This window comes from Hylobates moloch, unplaced genomic scaffold, assembly GCF_009828535.3.
Source record: "Hylobates moloch isolate HMO894 unplaced genomic scaffold, HMol_V3 SCAFFOLD_8, whole genome shotgun sequence".
Taxonomy (NCBI): Eukaryota; Metazoa; Chordata; class Mammalia; order Primates; family Hylobatidae; genus Hylobates; species Hylobates moloch.
Genome location: NW_026652283.1, coordinates 19273226 through 19293887, shown reverse-complemented (window position 1 = coordinate 19293887; position 20662 = coordinate 19273226). Strand labels below are relative to the sequence as shown.

General features: G+C 33.8%; 1 protein-coding gene across 1 annotated transcript in view; it reads right to left on the bottom strand.

Moving 5' to 3' along the window:
- PDE3A (phosphodiesterase 3A) overlaps window positions 1–20662 on the bottom strand; it is a 294546-nt gene that overhangs the window by 86752 nt on the left and 187132 nt on the right. Inside the window, 1 exon segment of the mRNA XM_058442168.1 lies at window positions 20259–20309. Within this exon segment, the coding sequence (XP_058298151.1) occupies window positions 20259–20309 (51 nt within the window).

The window sequence follows — 20662 nt, the reverse complement described above, 5'->3', positions numbered from 1 at the left end:
TGTGAATATCCATAAATTGAGCACACTTAAAATGAAAACTGTCTAACTTCATTTCCACCAGCGAACGCTTAATGCTGAGAGTCAGTTTCTCTTTTCTGTTTATTGCTAGTAGTGGATATAGTCGTTTCACGTCATGTAAGACCAAGGCAATTCTTGTTTCCTGTTTTCCAGATATCTTAATTCTTCTGCCAAACTACTCATCCTTCTGTTTTTAATTAGTTGTATATAGTACTGTCTTTATTTCAGGATGTTCACATCTATATTTTTTTCAGGATGTTCACATCTCTATTTTAGACAATTTTGCAATTTCCTGCCAATCTAACATTCAATAGATAATACAAAAATTGTAACATATGAAATAGTACTCATACTTCAATTAATACTTGAGACTAATCTTGTTTTCAAATTCCTTGCTTTGGAAAGGTAAGATAATATTTTACTCCAAAACCATATTTAGAAAACTTAAAGATTGGTAATGCTAAAATTTAAGCAATTCTCTCAATAATATTCATTTCATAGATTAGTATAATAAAAATGCAAATTAATGTACATTTAAAAATAACTAAAAGAGTATAATTGGATTATTTTTAACACAAAGGATAAATGCTTGAGGGGATGGATACCTCATTTTCCATGATGTGACTGTTATGCATTGCATACCTATATCAAAATATTTCATGTACCCCATAAATATATGCTTACTATGTGCCCACAAAAATTAATCAATTATTAAAAAAGTTCAAATTAAGATATAGCAATAGGTTTTAGGTGTTAAGTTCTTTGTTTATATATACAAATATTGACCAAATTTCTTAGTTGTTTTGCATTGGGTTTTGTGCTACATTTTTTTTTTTTAAAGACCCTTATTTCAATCAGGGGTATAAGAAACTACAAATTATCAGATTAGAATTTGTAACTTGAGCTCATTTATCAAATTAAATCAAGAACTTTGAGCTTAAAAAAAAAATAAGAGGATGAAAGAACAGCCTCTCAGTGAAAATTTATAAACAGCTAAAATTAACAGGACCTTGTGACCTTACTCAGAATGAAGTAGAACTCTTTTTCACTTGGATGAAAGTCTGTAGATGATCCCAAACAATCTTAGAGAGTATTATGTGTTACCTATTAAATTACGTGTTAATAGGTTAGATTCCCAACCATTCCCTGTATTGTAACCAGTAGATAGCTGATGATTTTTGAAGTTACCTAATCAGCTAATACACAAATTGTACATCAAAACCAAGTTGCAAGGCAAATTTATCTTAGAGTTAAAATTTATTCTTCTGTAATTGTTTATTTAATCAGAGCTTTATTTTTCCCTCCTAATTTTAGTCAGAACTTTTTCTTACAACTTAATCTTAATTAATTTTACAGCTTAATTTAAAATACTATATTAGCCATAATGAAAGAGTTAAATAAGATAAATTAGGTAAGCTGAAATTTACTTAACATTTTGCTTGATGCCAACTAATAAGAATGTCGATTAAAAAGTAAATCCGATTTTAGTAAGAACAACTTTGTCTTAATTTCTTTCATAAAATATAGGATATAGGACATCAAAATTAGTACCCCCACTGAAAATTCCTGAGGAATACTTTGTGGATAATATTATATTCCTCCTCATAAATTACTTGAAAAACAGGCATTCCAACTTAGACAAATAATTTGTCTCACTCATGTAATCAAAGATAACTCAATAAATAGTATGTCCAGTGGAATTTATAGAAACTTGGAAGGTATTTCCATTTGGGGGCTTGGTTTTGATGCCATCTCTTGAGTATGAATGAAATCTGTGTGATGGTGGGATCCTGCTAACAATCATTTTGGTAGAATAGATTATGAGGCAGTGTAATCTCCCTTTACTGTAGGATCATATTGAGATATCTTGTTGTTTGTGGAAGAAAAAGATTAGAAGATGCTACATATTGCTATATTAGGGACAGTGAGACAAATGTGACCTTGTAAGTTGATCCTCTATGGCCCAAGGGCATCATGTAAGTCATTTTCTGAAGGATCAGAGAAGGCCTGGGCTCATCATGCTGAGCATACTTTTATAGGATGATATACAGGTGAAGCTGGTGGTGGTGGGAGCAAGATGATGCTGCTGATGGTGATGGTGATGATAATGATAATGATGAAAGCTATCATCTAAATAAGAGTGTTTATTCCACATCCTTTTTAACTTAATGTCTTCCAATGTATTGTATCCACAGAACAAACTTTCAAAGTAGATACCGACTCACTTCCTAGATGAAAAAGCATTACTTCCAAAGGTTAAATATCTCATTAAGGTCACATATACATTCAGTGGTGGACCTGGAATTTTTATTATTTCAAAGATCATTCTCTTCACCACTATACCAGGCTGTCTTTGACTTCAGTTAGTGTGAAATCCTGCAGGACTATACTTTAAAATGTGTAATTTCATGAAATTCCAGAAAAACTTAATTATAACCTTTTGCTTTCACAGATGTGCAGCTTTAAGAAGACCAGGTATAGTAAATTTTACCCCCATGGACCTGGTGCTGGTTAAATGAGAGGTTATATCACTTTTAGAAGTCTTCCAAAGTTCATATTCAGAGGTAATTTCTACTCCAAATAAACTAACTTCACAGTCCCGCTGCAAATGTGGTGAAGTAGAAAGCTTAAAGAGCTATATAGGTTTGACATGGAACTTCTTCATGTACTGGACATAATAAATCTAATTTGCATAAGGCAGGCTTGGAAGCAGAAAATGCAGGGCTATATTTCTGTGGGCTGAAATCTCCATTTTTTTTTTTTTTTTTTTGCCAGAAAAGCAATTCTGAAATGTTTTTTTTTTTTTCCTGCACATTTACAAGACTGCTTGGAAAACCCCACTACTCGAAGATTGACCTTGTATTTATTTAAATTTCTGAGACTCAACTTATAATCTCTATCACAATATAGGGATTATGTTTCTAATTAAAATTCAGGTTTAGCAAATAATTAAGTAAGAATGAATTTATTTTAAATGATCATAATTAGCATCAGTATAAAAAACTGAATTTTGACCTTATATGGTAAAGTGTTTGGATATCTTCATGATAAATCACATCTTAAATATATCTTGGGGAAGGGAATATAGCACAGAAGAGACAAAAGTGGCTTTTTCCAATTAGAACAGTCTTACCTCTTGCACTTGTCCTGCATCTGAACACAGTCTTACCTCTTTCTAGCTCAGTGACTTTGGCAAGTCATAACAACTGTTCAAGTCTGTCTCTTCATAGGTAAAGGTATAATAATAATTTCTAGAATTCTAGAACACGAGCTTCATGAGAACCAAAAGTTCATCTGTCCTGTTTCCCATGGAACTGCTTCGCCACCAGCACTGTGCCTACACACAGGAGATGCCCCAAAACCTTAACTGAACAAATAAATTGTCTATTCTCAGGAATTATTTTGTAGATTAAAATAAATTATGTGAAAAAAGTACTTAGCACAATATATAGCAAAAATACATACTCAATTAATGTTGCTTTCTTTTTCCTTTAATTAATTCAAGGTATGTTTAAGTATTTTATTTGAAATCTTTTGTGTTTTGTTACAGGAAGCAATGAAAAATTACTTATAAAATAAGAAAAACTTACCATCAAAGTCAGTTTTTAAAAAGACACAAGTATCACCAGTTAAGCACCTGACTCTCAGATGAACCAACTCCCAAGTTTGGAAATTTCAGTGTGTTTAGGAATGTAGACTAGTCATTTGACTGGTAGTTACTGATGAATACAAATCAGTACAGTATGAGGGGAAGATATTATATATTGGCATTTCTGATTTGGTATTTCATACATTTACAAAAATAACTTATTCTAAGTAAAACATAAAATACATGCACGAACTTCAGAATTGGAGGGAACGTGGCAGTGAATAATCTTGTCCAAAGCACTAAAATCACTTGTATAATTTGCATATTTTATATTTAAATGACTTGTCTGCTCAAAGAGTTATTCTTTCAACAGATGTTTAGTATTCCCTTCTACTGTGACAGGGTATTATATATTTTATTTTCCTTCATAAATTTTAGCATGAAACTTCAAAAATTCTAAATATGCTACTAATCCATGAGGAAAATAGGAAAAAATGCAGAAGGATGGACATTGTCAATCTTTAGATAAATGTAGATTTGGTGCTAGATAAGGATTATAAAGTTTCATGACACTTTAGAATTTTACTGAGGTGGAAAGATCTGGTTTTTATTTGAGAGTTTAGTGAAGAGTTCTAAGTTAATAAAATATTCTGTTTAACATTCTAAGATAGTTTTGTAACATCTTAAAAAATCATTCTAGAACTTTTACTGGGAAGTTTTTTAGTCCCAGGTAATATTTTTGTACCTTATTAAAAATTAACTAAAAATACGTTTAATAAATACACTGAGCCACTTTATTATAAACTTGATTTGGATTACTTTCTGAATTTATTTTTAAAAGGCTTTCAACTGTCCTTCTCTAATATAATTTCTGTTGAAAATCATTATAGAACAAAAAGGTTATTCATACCTTTTCCCAGTAGAAGCTCCACAATTTGGAAAATATCGTCACCATGTATAATCAGTAATGAGATGTTTTTTAAAGTTCAGATTCTGTTAGACTGATTCTCATTTTTTTAAAAACATGCTTTCATGAATACTGATTGCAACTCCAGCTATCCTCCAACTAAAAGCAAGGCCACACCATAGTCAAATAGTGAAGTAGGTTAAGTGAAAGTTCTGTGTGCTCAAATTTCCCATTTTATGCCCCATTCTCTCATTCATTGATTCAACATTTCCTAACAACTTATGGGTGGCAATCACTATTGGAGAGTCAATTGAAGTACTTCTTGGATACAAGAAGCTTTAGTCTAGTGGGAAATTTTGCATAGTGTTCTAAATTCTATGATAAATTCATCATGGATGTAAAATGTGTTAGGAAAACAGTGCTTAGAGTTGGGACTCAAATAATGTTTCAGTTGTATTTAAGAGGGATTTAAGATTTATTAAAGGTTGAAACAATGTACTTGTAAAGGCACAGAGGAGTGAAATAACATGATGCCACCTAGAGTACAGGATATTTGATCTACTTTAGATAGAGAGGAAAGATATTAGTAGAAAAGCTAGGAGTCAGAAAATAGCAGGCCTTGTTTTGTTTTCCTGAGAGTTAATCAGAATGATAGGATTCAAGTTTAGGCTTTGGAAGAAATTCTAAGTATAGAAGTAGATGTAAAGGGCTTAAAAGGATCATGTATGCAGTTGTGAGTGTGGTGCACTGCACAACTCCAGGGGGTCATCATTCATGCAAACTACAATGTGAATGGCTCTCCTTGGAGTTTACAATATTCTTGCTGTGGTGCCAGAGGCTTTTAGAAGAGAGACCTGTATCAATCCTCAATGCTGTTTCCCTGTCTTTCAACACAGTACTTAGCACCCGCATTTATTTTCCCTCATTTTCTCATCAAACATTATTCTCATTATCCTTCATCCATACTAATGAATATATGACTGAGATCAGTCTACAATATAAGCTCCCACAGTTCATGGATGAACGAACGAAGTAGTAAAGAAATTTAGCTCTAACTCTAGAATTTTAGACAGAAGTAATACAAAGATTACTTTAAGTACCGAAATCCAATCATCATCCATACTGACACATTTAAGTTGATGCTACCATAACATGAACACTTGTCACATCACCTGGGAAACTTCTTAAAAGGAAGACTTTTCTAGTTTCATCTAAAACATTGTCCATCAGAACATCTAATAAGTTCACTAGCTGATACTGAATGGATACTGCTAATCCATAGAAATGACTGCTTTAAAAACAGCTCTTCAAGGGGAGGTGACAATTCTAGTCTGTACAGAAGTCAGCCTAGATCTGAGCTTAAGACTCATGGTTTGCCTAGATTTGGAAATTTCCACTAAATGAAGAGCATAGTTACAGGACTCTTCTCTGAGGTACACTGAGACACGTGATAATTTAGGAGATTAAGATTTTCATATCTTGGTCTGTTCATCACTGTTCAGAAACAAAAAAATGAACTCTTGTGAAGTTGGCTCATCTACTCTAACAGACACTTCTCTATTTCTTATTTAGGAAAACCACTGCCTTATTCTATTTTTAAATCAATTTGAATGGCTAGAAATGTATTCCTTATATTTAAGCAAAATCTGACTGCTCTATGTTCTATTCACTTGTTCAAATACCACCTTACAGAACGACAAAGAGAAAAATTTCACTCCATTTACACCTTTTTTTTTTTTTTGAAACAGTGTCACATTCTGTTGCCCAGGCTGGAGTGCAGTGGCATGATCTTGGTTCACTGCAACCTCCACCTCCTGGGTTCAACAGATTCTCCTGCCTCAGCCTTCCGGGTAGCTTGGATTACAGGTGTGCAACACCACATTCAGTTAATTTTTTGTATTTTTAGTAGAGATGACATTTCACCATATTGGCCAAGCTGGTCTCAAATCACTAGCCTCAAGTGATCCACCCACCTGGCCTCCCAAAGTGCTGGGATTATAGACGTGAGCCACCAGGTTGATAACTTAAGAGAGCACAGTTTTTCTCCCTCTCTTGTTTTTCATCGTAAGTTCTCTTTCATAAGCTAAACTTCCACCTCATCTGGGACCCTGTTTCTAGACATATTGATTGTTTATGTGAATGCATCAGCTTTTCAATATCCTTCTTGAAATTATGTATTCAGAACTGAATTCAACACTGCAGAGGTCATCTGGCCAGTGCAGAATTTATTGAATTAATTATTCTGTTCTGTATGCCATAAATACGTTAGTGAAGCCCAAAGAAGCACTTGCTGTTAGAAAAGCCACATGATATTGGGCTTGACGTCAATCCAAAATTTTAAATCTTACTTTTTGTTTCTTCATTTGCTTATGAACAAATAATGCAGGTACTTTCCATACTGAAGTTTTATGAAAAACTTAAGTGCAAAATTTTATTTTCTCCCCTTGAATCTTCTTAGTTTAGTATTTTAACTGAAGGTTAATGAGAAACCTTTCTAAATCTGTATTCTATCATTCATACATTAGCTACATATTCTTCTTTTTGATGTCAAAATGTAAATGTGCATTATGGGGGCATATTGATTAATGATAAAAATATTAAATAGGGTAATGCCTTAATGGGTTTTACATTTCTTCTCTTATCCTGTGATTTTGTTCTGCAAAAACTATTCTGCTGCAAACAGGACAATCCTTACAAGGTTATGAAAGAAGAGAGAGATATACTATTGTAACCCTAATTCCCTCATAAATAAATAAACTTTGAAAATAAAAATATGTGGAACATCTTTATCTTTTAAGCGCTTAAAGACATTATTTATATACAATGTACAGAAAGTATTCGTAGAAGACAGTGAAGTAATACATAATATCAGTTTTCCAATTTCATAGTTTCTCTAAATGAAGCTGATATTAAGAAGTTAATCTGGGCCGGGCGCGGTGGCTCACGCTTGTAATCCCAGCACTTTGGGAGGCCGAGGCGGGCGGATCACGAGGTCAGGAGATCGAGACCACGGTGAAACCCCGTCTCTACTAAAAAAATACAAAAAAAAAATTAGCCGGGCGCGGTGGCGGGCGCCTGTAGTCCCAGCTACTCGGAGAGGCTGAGGCAGGAGAATGGCGTGAACCCAGGAGGCGGAGCTTGCAGTGAGCCGAGATTGCGCCACTGCACTCCAGCCTGGGCGACAGAGCGAGACTCCGTCTCAAAAAAAAAAAAAAAAAAAAAGAGGTTAATCTGGTGACCATTATAGGGATGATTTTTTAAAACATGCTTTCAAAAAGACTTTAAATGTGGTTACCAAAGTTAGTATATTTGGAAAACAATAATGTTAATAAAATATTTTGCATTTTTTTGTATCTCCATAAAAATAATGATTTTATTTTTAATATAAGGCAGGCTTATGACAACATTCATTCATTTAGAATAATCCACTTATACATGCATACTTATTAATGTGGTGGCTATATGCCAGCTTTTTCCAGGTGGTATTAAAATAGATATTACTTGTATCCACATTTATCAATGTACTCAGCCTTTAAACATTACAATCAACCAATTTTGCTTGTCTCTTTGAAAATTAATCCTTTCCATCTTCTCTAATTCTTTTCCATGCTCTCTAAACTACTTCTTTATCCATATTCTCTAAATTCCCATAAGGTCAAACATAGCAAAATAAATTTAATCAAGTATATATCTATTAATGGGAATAATGTATACATTATGAAAAAGTTTAATGAGATTATTTCTAAGCAGTTGTCTAGCTATCAACAAAAATACTACATCAAATACAGAAAATTTTAACATTCATTAAATCTACCTAGCTTTTGTACATTATTCACTATACTGTGCTGTATGGTTGAAATGTTGTGTCACACGAAAAGAGAGACAGCTTCAACCATTTGATATCTAGTAATAACAAATGAGAGTCTCTCCTATGCTTCTAGCTATGCATATAATATGTATAACACTGTTTATTCCCAAAAATGTTACTTCCTATGCTGTATCCACCAATTAAAAGTTCCACGACCACCAGTGCATAAAATGACGAACATAGAATGTCTTTCAAACATTTGGAAGCCATAGACGTTATTTATATCCCTATTTTTCCTAATTAATATTGGCAGAAACTCATTCCAGATAAAAATAGTTGATGTTTTAAATTAGTTAATAATGTCCATAAAGCACTTATAAAGGAACTTAACGCTAAATGTTATGACTTTTATTAAAAGTAAATATTAATGCTTTTCTTTTATGCTAATAGAATTTGTCAAGAAGAAATAACATCCACATAAGCATCTCTTATTCATGAATAAGTACAGAAACTAGATGAATTCGAATGCAGTATCTCTATAAAGTTATGATGTTAGTGATGCACTTAAACCTATAATGCTATTTAAAGAAGATAGTACCAGTATATCATTTCAAATTTGCACTGAATTACTAGCAATACTCATTGTACTAAGAAAAACGAACAAATACTTTTTAAGGAAATCTCAGTTTGGTATAATTATTTATCATGTGAAGTTAAAATAATGCTTTTTTCCTCTCCTGTCTTTTTCCATAAACAAAAGCCACAGTGCCAAGACCAAAACATAAAAAACAGTAAAATTATATATTTTTCTTCTTTTTGAACAGAAATAGTAATGCCAAGTTCAGTTTGTTCCATTGATTTTAAGCCAAATAAATGGCAAAAAATAGTGAAAAGCCTGGTCATATCATGTGTCATAAGCTTCTATTAAAGTCCTTATGTAAATTTAAGATCCCTAAGCTGCATGAGACAGAATCACTCCTGAGCTCAAAAGTTCCATGTGATATGAGAAAAACAGAAAAGAAAAAAGGGAGGAAGTGGGGGGGAGTAGTCATATGCCTAGAGAATGAGAACACATGTTCCTGTATGAAAAAGTCAATATTTAAATACTATCTTCTCCTTAAGTAATGACAACATGACAAATTATTCCTCATCCAGTAATTTCAGTTTACAGTCAAAGTAATAATATGCTGTCCTACAATAAGGTATCATGGATATTAAAATAAGGGAATCTCAACTTAGCTGTACGCTTTAGAAACAGAAAAGCCTGAAAGCAGGGGAATAGCATAAATAAAACAAAAGGCTTCTTGGCTTTATTATTCATGCTTTAGATAGATATAATTTCACTAATTCCTCAAGGGCTGCTATATTTTATTATGGATTAACAGATTTCCTCAAGACATACTGGTTCAGCAAAGCTTACTTGAATAAATGAAACTCTAAGTTCATAAATTATAATGTTTTCATTTATTTTAGGAATATTAATTAAAAATTCACTATACACAGGGTTGCCATAATCAGTATAAAACAAAACTGGCTGCTGCAAATTTACTATTTAGCAAAACTTGTTCAAAGTCATGCTGTATTTCTCCACGAAAAAGGAAACTAAATTGTCCTAGGATTACATTTCATAAACTTACAGTTAATTGGAATACTCTTTAAAAACTCATGCAAAGGCCTGAAAATGCAATAATCATGCATATACTACCATATTTTTGAGGCGACAGAAGAGAAATGTCACCAAAGTTATGGCACTAAGTCACTGTAAACCTGAATAGGGACAATGAGAGGTAAAAGTGGAGTTAAGACCTGTCAGTCCCCCAAATCAATCATCATTCATTCCCAGTATCAAAAAAAAAAAAAAAAAAAAAATCACTGCATGTTTCTAACTTCAATATGACTTTAATGGCCATGTTCTTTTTGCTTCATGAGATGGTCTTTTCTATATTTTCCAATCATCATCTTTGATTGATAGATAACTTCTTTCCACTCCTCCGCTCCCAATCCTTTGAGAACTAGAGCTTTTATATCTGTTCGCACTTCATCTTCCTAACTAATCATGATGTAGTTTATTTTTGCGATTTCTACTCCATCTGTTTGTCTCACCCACAATTTTCTGAGAGGTTTTTTCTCCCAAACTTAAAAAAAAAAAATACTCTTTTAAGTGTGTATCGCTGATACTATGTAAACAACTTTCTCTAAATTCAGGGTTAAAATGATTTGAAAACAAAGAACAGGATTACAAAATTCTAAAATGGAAATAGTTGTAGAGATCCAAGTGGAAACTGTCACCCAGAAGTATTTAAACACAACACCACAGAACACAGCAAGCAAACTATTCTGATGCAAGTTTGATAACCTGCAGATTTCCAATAAGAATAAGCTTTAACTTGTAACACTTAAGAGTTTTCCAAGAATTGCTTATTACACAATGCATCACCACCAAAAAAGGGGAAAAAGAACTCCACCAAAAAACAAAAACAAAGTTCTGTGATCTAGAAAATCAAATCTGACAAGAAGTTTCATTTTTGTGACTTTTAAGATAATTTTAGTTCATTAATATCGCTAATATTATTCCAGGCTTTTTCTTTGTAGTTATCAGCCCTGGTAACTTTGGGTTTACTGATGTTTACACGATGGCTGAATTTTACATAAAATGCGACAATCGCTTAATGTTGACAACATAACTGCTAAGCCATCTTTGTTCTCCCAAGGTAAAACTTTTTAAGAAAATCAGTACCTTTGATGAGAATATAAAATCTTGTGAGGAATGCTATTAAACAATATTTTAATTTGTTCCCTAGAATGGCTGTAAAGAAAAATTCCTGTACCATAAATAAGATATTAATGTTATTAGAAATACATATTTATACATATAGCCTGGATATGTTAATAAGAAATTAAAACATTCGATTTCTCCAAATAAAAAAAATTGTACCAAGAATGTACTAAAAGCCCGTATCCCGTGTTTTTTTGTTAGTATACGAAAATGGATGTTAATATTCATCTTAAAAGATCAACATTTCCCATTTTCTTTGCCTCAATTCACCCTCTCCAGTTAACTGTCCTTACTACTCCATATAACCTCCTCCACCCTATATCACCTTTACCTACCTCTATATCTGATTATTTGTTCTAGTTAATACATCCTAGTCTTAGATTTTAATCTTCTATGAGAAGCTGATTATTTTTGGCACAATCTTTTTTTATCAGTTTTATCTATAAGTGGAGTAAAAATCAAAAACCCACCCACAAAACTTCCCTTTTAGGGTATGTTGTCAGGATTAATAAAAAACGAGATCTTACTCAATGCTACAGGTGGCATAAAATCACCCAGCGTGAGATAAAAATTATTTCCCTTTGTCAGATATTGCAATTCAAAGATAAAATTAACTGTTATCAAGTTAGCATATTTTTCTTCTGTTATTCTCTCAAGTGGAAGGCAAAACTTGAGAGCTGGACATTTTTCAAAATGTGTATATTTACTTTACAAGAACGTACATGCAAAATTCTTGCATTAATTTTCTTAATGTTTACAACGAGATATCTGGGGGAAAGAATATAATGAAAGTCACAACTGCAACATTGGTCAGAAACTGTGGCTTAAAGTGATAGGTATATTTTTGTTTTTATTTCTCTCAAAATATGCTTTTGTACACTTAGTAAAATTGACTGTTGCTTAAACTATTCGCAGTCCCTGCAGAGAAACATCTATTATCAGTGGCTGTTTATTTGATTGCTTTGTTTCGTTTCAAATAAAGTACCACAGGTTGTGATTTGGCTAAACAAACACAAGGTAGTGCCCATGTCACGGGAATGATGTCCACAGGCCCCAACATAAGAGGGTCATTCAATAAGTATTAAACAACATGTCTACTAATCTATAAACATGAGGAAAACAATAAAAGCATAAATGCCAGTGGCAATTTTCCCTTTTATTTCTGTGGATTTGATTCCCGTTCATCAATGTTCTTTTAAGAGACCAGGGCCTGTAATAAAGAGTCACTTACTCAAGGTCATCCATCAGTTTCCCTGAAACACAAGCTCCATGAAACTATTGTGAGGACAGAGCCAAACTCTTTCCTCCCGCGAGTCACTTGAATGCATAAGTGTGGGAAGAGTACATTCCCCCCAGCCCAGCCATTAGACTTCTTGGACATAATTCCACTGTGAGAAAACTACTTCACAATGAAATGAATATGTTCTTTAAAATTTCTATTTGATAGACTTAAAGATGAAACCTGAAAACCTGAAAGCATAAATGCTTGAAGAAGCATGTTCTCATTTTCCTACATAAAGTGTCAAGATCAATCACTAAATATTTATTTACTATCTTCCATACACCTGGCAATGAGATTATGCTGTAATTTCAGTGGTTTTCATCTAGAAGCAAATTTGCTTCCCAGGGAACATTTGACAGTGTCTAGAGACATTTTTCTTGTCACAACTTGGGGACTGGGGGTGTTGTTTCTGGCCTCTACTAGGTAGAGACCAGGGATGCTACAGAAGTAATATACTAGTGGGTTCAGTTGTTAAAGAGAAACACTGTTTTCCCTTCCCTGAGGACAAAGAGAAATGTCTCCCCATCCTCTTGACACTGTGTGTGCTGTGAACATTGTCAGCAATATCCCTACTATGATAGATTTGCTAAAAACTGTGTCTTGTAGTTTGTCAATGCAAATTAAAGACGTAATACTAAACAGTAACTAAATAAAAGCAATTTCAAAGAGAGTAAAAAACAATTGTCCAACAGTGCAGAACTGACTAAAGGATAAAATTTTAAATATTTAGAGGAAGATCTAATGGAGAAGATAGATATGATATTTAGGTCCCTTCCTGTCACTATTACATGCAATGACAAGGCCATCCCTACAGTAAGTGAGGCCCTAGGCAAATATGTTTTGTGTGGTCCCTGTTACTATAAGCAAAATTTAAACAAATTTCTCAAAACAACAAGCAAACGAAAAACCCCAAAACCAAACTGTCTTTGGAGAGTTGCCAAAAATTAAACAATTATTGGAAAAATTTCTGAACGAATATTAATAGTTGTTAGGTTGATATATGGAAAAATGAAAAAGGAGGAAGAAATGCAAGTGAAAGACACTATGTTTGTAGAAAAAGTGGCCCTGGCAGCTAGCTCCAGGGCATAAATTATTCCCTGGTAACATGTCGGACATTTGGGAGATGTAATAATGAGCTCCCAATCTGTTCACATTAATCCCTTGGAACAAATTCCTGGGAAATATGGCTGGTCATCTTTCTAAAATGTATTAAAAGGAATTAACTTCAATAAATATATATGGCATTACTCCAGATAAATCTGAAAAGGCATTTAAATTACTCTCCACATTCTCTTATCAAAAACAAATGATTTAACCTAGAAAAGAAGTGACCTGTCACTGAATCAGGCCATTAGTAGGCAAACGATTAGGTTATTCAACTTCAGTAGCTATCACTATCAGATCCATTCCCTTGAAATTACAGACAAAAAAGTAAAGCACAATGACTCCTCATCAAAATTCATCCTGGAGACTTAACATTATGCTATACAGGCTAACTGATCTAGGTAGTTGCTTTTAGTCTAGAATTTTTACAATGTGTTGCCTCCAGGACTTGTTAAACCACTAAAGACATGCTCCAAAATAGGCCATGTGTCATTTGTAAGCACACTAATAGTCTAGTGCATTTAATCACTTTTTTTCCATCGGAATACTCAGCTATCTTCCAGTATTTTACATATAATACTTGAATTATTTAGAATCATACAAACCAGAATTTTATTATCTAAAGAAAGACTTCAATCATTTGAAAACCAGATGGACAACACAAAAATTTGTTTCTTGTAAGTACTTTTAAGTCCAGCTAATACAGTCTGGCTGGTAGTCAAATACCAATAATATACTAAATAACTAAAAACTTGCTAGTTTTTCGCTATTGGTAAATAAAGGCCTGAGGGTTCCAAGAATATTAAAATGTTAGGATGTTTACAAATTCACAAATTAAACTAATCTTTTCCACAAGGAGCCTCCACTAAGTGATAAGTAAATTACTGGCCCCTTGGAATGCCCTCCTACTGTTTTTAAGCTTTTTTTATTAAAAAAAAAAAAAAAAAAAAAGCAGCTGGGCACGGTGGCTCATGCCTGTAATCCCAGCACTTTGGGAGGCCGAGGCGGGCGGATCACGAGGTAAAGAGATTGAAACCAAGCTGGCCGAAATGGTGAAACCCTGTCTCTACTAAAAATACAAAAATTAGCTGGGCGTGGTGGTGCGTGCCTGTAGTCCCAGCTCCTTGGGAGGCTGAGGCAGGAGAATCGCTGAACCAGGGAGGCAGAGGTTGCGGTGAGCTGAGATCGCACCACTGCACTCCAGCCTGGGCACGGAGCCAGACTCTGTCTCAAAAAAAAAAAAAAAAAAAAAAAAGCATATTTTCTGTTGCCTCTCTTTACTTCCCACTGGAAAACTTTCCTTCAAGAATAAAAAATAAAAATGAAGAAAAAACAACAAGTAATTGCCTTCTGAGAATTTCATCCCCTGTCTTCATTTGGTATTACTGGGAACACTGCCAGACAAAGGAGTTCTGCATGCTGCTGGAAGTTTATTTATCATTTAGCATCTTTCCTACATTTGGGTGATCCACTATTTGAGAGTTATATACTTTTAAAAAAAGAAAGAAGAAAAATCAGCCAGAAAGCTATGAGTGAGCTGACAAATTATGAAAGAGAATTACTGAGAATAAAGTAATATAAGTCAGCTTGAATGACATTCTTGCTGGGTCTAAAAAGTCATATGCAATTAAGGGTTGGAATTTACTAGAAGAAAGATAGGTATTTTTCTATATGACAAGTATTTGATATGAACGGTGCATCTTAAATTCTGTGATAATGCATATATGATACAATTTTGAAATACAAAGGGAAATTTGAGAAAATCCCTTATTTATTAAGTATCCAGAGAGAAGCCAGGGGAAGCTTAACTCTATCCTAGCAATGATTACGGCTGACTTTAAAATAAAAAATTAGATGCTGCTAGATGCCAACGTTTTGTCTATTTCTGATTCCTCAAAAGGATAAAAAACAGTACCTGACATATATCTATGTTTTGCAAATCAAAGTAAAATATGTTAAAATTCATCTTGCAGGCTAGCACACTCACATCTGACACAGCTCTCTGCTTTGTACTGGGCAGGAATCAAGCAAGTTCCCTTTTTTAGATATCTAAAACAGTATTTATTCCATATGTTTTCTAGCATTCAAGATTTTTCACTATTATATCCTCAATCCTACCAAGAAAATTGAAGTCAATCGGTTCATAATATCTTTTAATGTTATAATATCTGTCCTTATTTTTTCTTTTCTCTCTCTCATTGTATTAGAAATATATATATATTTTTTTAAGTAGAGTCTCGCTCTTCCTCCCAGGCTGGAGTGCAGCGGCGCAGTCTTGGCTCACTGCAGCCTCTGCCTCCCGGGCTCAAGCTATTCTCCTGTCTCGGTCTCGCTAGTAGCTGGGACTACAGTCGCATGCCATCACGTCTGGCTAATTTTTGTATGTTTAGTAGAAGTGGGGTTTCACCATGTTGGTCAGGCTGGTCTCAAACTCCTGACCTCAGGTGCCACCTGCCTCGGCCTCTCAAAGTGCTGGGATTACAAGCGTGAGCCACTGCCCCTGGCCTCTACTTTCTTTTCAAAGCTTCCCCATCTGTACTTCTTGGTGGATTTATCCAGTATTTCATTTGCAAACAGGGCCAGTTTCTCTGATACAGTATAAATGGCTGGTATGGGGTAGAGGTGGGGGTGGGTTTCCTGTGAGGAAAACACATAAAGAAGTGCCAAAAGGACCACTCTGGAAGAAAGCACATTCCCTTCTCTGAACTGCACCATTTCCTCAGTCCTGAATCAGCTCACTATTGAGAATTTTCAGTGTTTTCTTTTCCACACTAATTCTTTTCATCTGCCAGTGATTAAGACACACATCTCACCTTAGCATTAAAAATAAATAAATAACTAAATAAATAAATAAATCACTCTTGCTGCCACCTCTTTCTGCAATCCCAACTTTCTTTTAAAACAAAGCGCTTCCAAGAGACTCTTCTGGTATCTTAACACTATTCTCTTCTGTATTCTTCTTTCCACCACTTCTTTCTCAAAACTGTTTTTTGAAAGTTCACTAATGTCCTCCTAATCACTAAACCCAAAGACATCTGCCACATTTTTATTTTTCTTAAACCTTGGTCTGTGATTTCATTCCTCTCCTTGGTGTAACTACTTTTGGTTCTGAATCATTTCTCCTCCACCCGGCCTCTAGTAAGACCATGCACACTCATGTTAACTCCCTCCTCAGCTTGTTCCTAGTCTTTATATTTTCCAAAAATCAGACATCTTTTCTGTTTTTTCTTTTAATGTATTTCTGGGAGCCTATCTACTGGTGGAACTCAATTATCTCCTGTATGATTAGCATTCCCAAACTGACACCCTTTGTTCTAATCAGGCCTCGAGTATGTGCCTGAAACTTCGTTTTGGAATTGTCACCTTCACTTGTCACTTAATATTGCCAACCCTGAACTCATCATCTTTCATCTAAACTGTTCTGTGTTAATGGTCCTAATTCCTATAGTACTCAGTTTCAAACTCTTGACCCTCTTAACTTCCTCTGGCTATCTAGTCAATAAAGTATAGCATTCTCCAGATTATCCCTTCACACTTATTGCTGTAAGAGTTACCATCCAAAAGTATTTATACAGAAGTTATAAAAACATTCACATATATTCAAATGTGTCCCACACTCTTCTCAGTTCAGACTTTTGCCAAAGCTTTTTCATCCACCTTTTCCTCTGTACTTTTGAAAGCTCACCCATCCTTAAAGCCACACCTCAGATATCATCACTTCTCAGAGGTATTTCCTAGTCTACTAGGGAGTAAGAAATACTCTTCCACCTAAATCCTATCTCACTTTGTATATATACAGTCTTTTTTTTTTTTTTTTTTTTTTTTGATATGGAGTCTCGTTCTGTTGCCCAGGCTGGAGTGCAGTGGCACGATCTTGGCTCACTGCAACCTCCGCCTCCAGGGTTCAAGAGATTCTCCTGTCTCAACCTCCTGAGTCTCTGGGATTACAGACACCCACCATCATGCCTGGCTAATAATAATAATTATTATTATTATTATATTATTATTATTATTATTATTAATTGTATTTTTAGTGGAGACGGGGTTTCACCATGTTGGACAGGCTGGTCTCGAACTCCTGACCTCTGGTGATCTGCCTGCCTCGGCCTCCCAATGAATATATATAATCTTATTACGCTTTGTATATATGTCACTAAATGATGGGGATTTTGTTGTGGGAACATCATAGAGTATACTTACACAAACCAGATGGTATAGTCTATTATACACCTAGGCTATATGCTATAGCCTGTTGCTCCTAGGCTACAAATCTGTGCAGCATGTTACCGTAATGAAAAATGTAGGCAATTGTAACAAATGGTATTTGTGTATCTAAACATAGAAAAGGCATACTAAAAGCATGGTGTTATAATTTTATGTGACCACCATCATATATACTGTCATTCACAGATGTGTCATCATGTACCACATACTGTATGTAATGTTGCATCTACCAGATTGCCTTATATGTGAATTATATATACAAATATTGCTCTATTTCCAACCATAATTTGTGAGCTCTTGGAAAGCAGTATACTTGTAAGTTTTCTTCAGTAAGACCCACCACAGTGCTGTAAACATAACAAGTGCTTAGAAACCAGTTCTAAATTAACTAAGATGGAACTTGAGCAAGGCTTTGGAGTAAACTATTAAGAGGTCTGTGTTCAAGTGCAACTTGTCTGAAGTTCCCCTTGAAAAGCTGGAAGGCTTTAGACATATTGACCAAAGAGATAATAGCAATAAAAGAAGGGATCAATTATCCAAAACATGAAAATATTATTGTTATTATTATTATTATTATTTTGTCAGTAGGGAATTGAAATCAGATAAGAGGTTATTACTTAAGGCTTAATTTATCTACCTGAAATTTCCAAATTCTTTGGAAATTCCCTTTCCTTTTAACGTTTTTTGCTATGGTTCTTATTGTTCTTATCTTTTGGTGTGTTGTGTTTGTTTTTTACTTTGACAGTTTTCATCTGAGTTGAGGAATCAAAATGGGACAAAGGTATACTATATTTAGAATAGCTATTTTGCTGGTTAAGAGATCCAAAAAAGACTTGATGTTGATAATGGTAATTCATGCAAGACTATTTTAATGCTTTTGCTTTTTAGAATCACCTCAGGCTTTCAAATATAATCAAATTTTATTTATGAAAATAGCTTTTGTTTATATGTGGAATTCTCACATTTTCTAGCTATACGCAATATTTGGAATTTTAAAAATTTTGTTCTTTTTATGCTGAAAGTTAACAAAAACCATACTGTACAATTGTGAAGTTTTTTTGTCAATTTATATTGACACAGTGACCAATCTAAACCTGAAGATAAATTATACCAAAGTAAGCAAAATAGAGAGTAAATGATGTATATCTTAAACAATAATTTTCTATATATAACACTACCTTGCTTTGAAGACACATGTCCTCAGCAACTTGCTTGGCATGTTTTGAATATCAAAATGTTTTGGTGGCAATTATCAGAAACCATGGACCTTCTTACTTGCACTCATCTTTACATTTTTACTGGTTTAGAATCATGAAGAATTTACTCTATGTTAATTTAATCCCTTCATTACTGCCCTTGCAGCAAATTTTGATTTAAAATTTTATAGATGTGTTCAGAGGGAGAGTTTTCAGAGAAAATGAAGGGGAGGTGAGAGCGAGGGAAATAAAGTAAGGCCTAAAATCTTTTAGATGATCCTAATTTAATTGGTTTACATTATTTACTAATCAAATTGATACTGGACAGAAATAAAATCAGTCATTAAAATGTGAACTAAAACAATTGATTGACCTGGTTTTGTTTTCCTAGTGACCTAAATTAAATCGAGTTATTCATACAAATTTAATGACAACACAAGAACACATCAGCTTTGTAAAACACTTGGGAGAAGCCCCCACTTTCCAATGAACTTTCATTTACAGTATTGCACATTCAACTGCCTTTTGTAAATTATATATTTTTTAGTAGCAAATACAAAATGTGTGCAATGGAAGCAAAAATTTCCACCCACTTAATTTTTATTTTGCATGTTTACAGTCAGGTAACCATAGGCTGCCATGAGAGGAATTATTTTCGTATTTCTTCACAAAGTGGTCTAGGAGGAGAAACAGTTTTCTTAGTGTAAAGCTCAGCCTTTATTCTGTCAGGGAAAGTAATTATGAGAGCAAAACAAATCCACATTGTCTAATTAGGTCATTAAAAAGCATAAATGCGTCATGGAAGCTTTTCTCTTTGCCTAAGACATAAAGCAAGACAATGAAAACACTCTGGTAATATAGAAAGATTTAGAATTTGTTTCTTTTCAAAAATAATAGGTCCTTTCATCTTTCTGTTTCCCTCAGATGAAGAGAGTTAATTGAGAGACAAAATGTTGTAATTAGTTCAGAGTTTAGTCTGATTTTATTTCAAAATATTTAACCAAAAACAGGAATCTGAAGAAAAAAGAAAATACACGGAAAAATTGTCAAAGGAAATGAATAAAGAGAGTGGGTTGCTGATCAGAATGTATTCTGCAGAGACAAGATGAATATAAAATCTATATTCATATAAACACAACCAATCTGGGATACCAGAAAGCTCTTAGGAGGAATATCCTGGCATCTGCCTTTGGGGTTTGAAATCCAGACTTTAATTATAGTTAAATAAAAACAAATGGCACGGTTATTTTGCCTCTTCCTCTCTCTACTTTTCATTATCTCTTGAGTTTTAGAAAACTCACGGCTGAAAGCGTTAAGAGACGAAACATGAAAAAGAAAAGGAAAAGAAACTTACCTGTGATCCCCTTGGCCCTCGTTTGTGGTCCCATTCTGAATGCCCCATGAGCTGTAAAGATGAAAATTATAATAAGTTAAATGATTATTTTACCTGACAAATATTTTTCTTCTTTATTTTAAAGAATAATCAAGTTGTTCCAATCTTTATTAGTAATATATTAAATAGCTATCATGAATAAATTAACATACCTAAATTAGTAACAAACTCCTGGTTTGATAGCTAATATTTCAACTTCTGATCATTTTGAGAGTATTTTAATATCACTGTGTGATAAAAGAAGCTACTGTATAGCTCTGTCAGGAACATCCTAGATAGATGTTACACCATGTAAAGCTTTATTTGCATATTATTAAGCCTTTGGCTTCTTAAGAAAATATTCTGGGTAAATGACTACTGTAGTT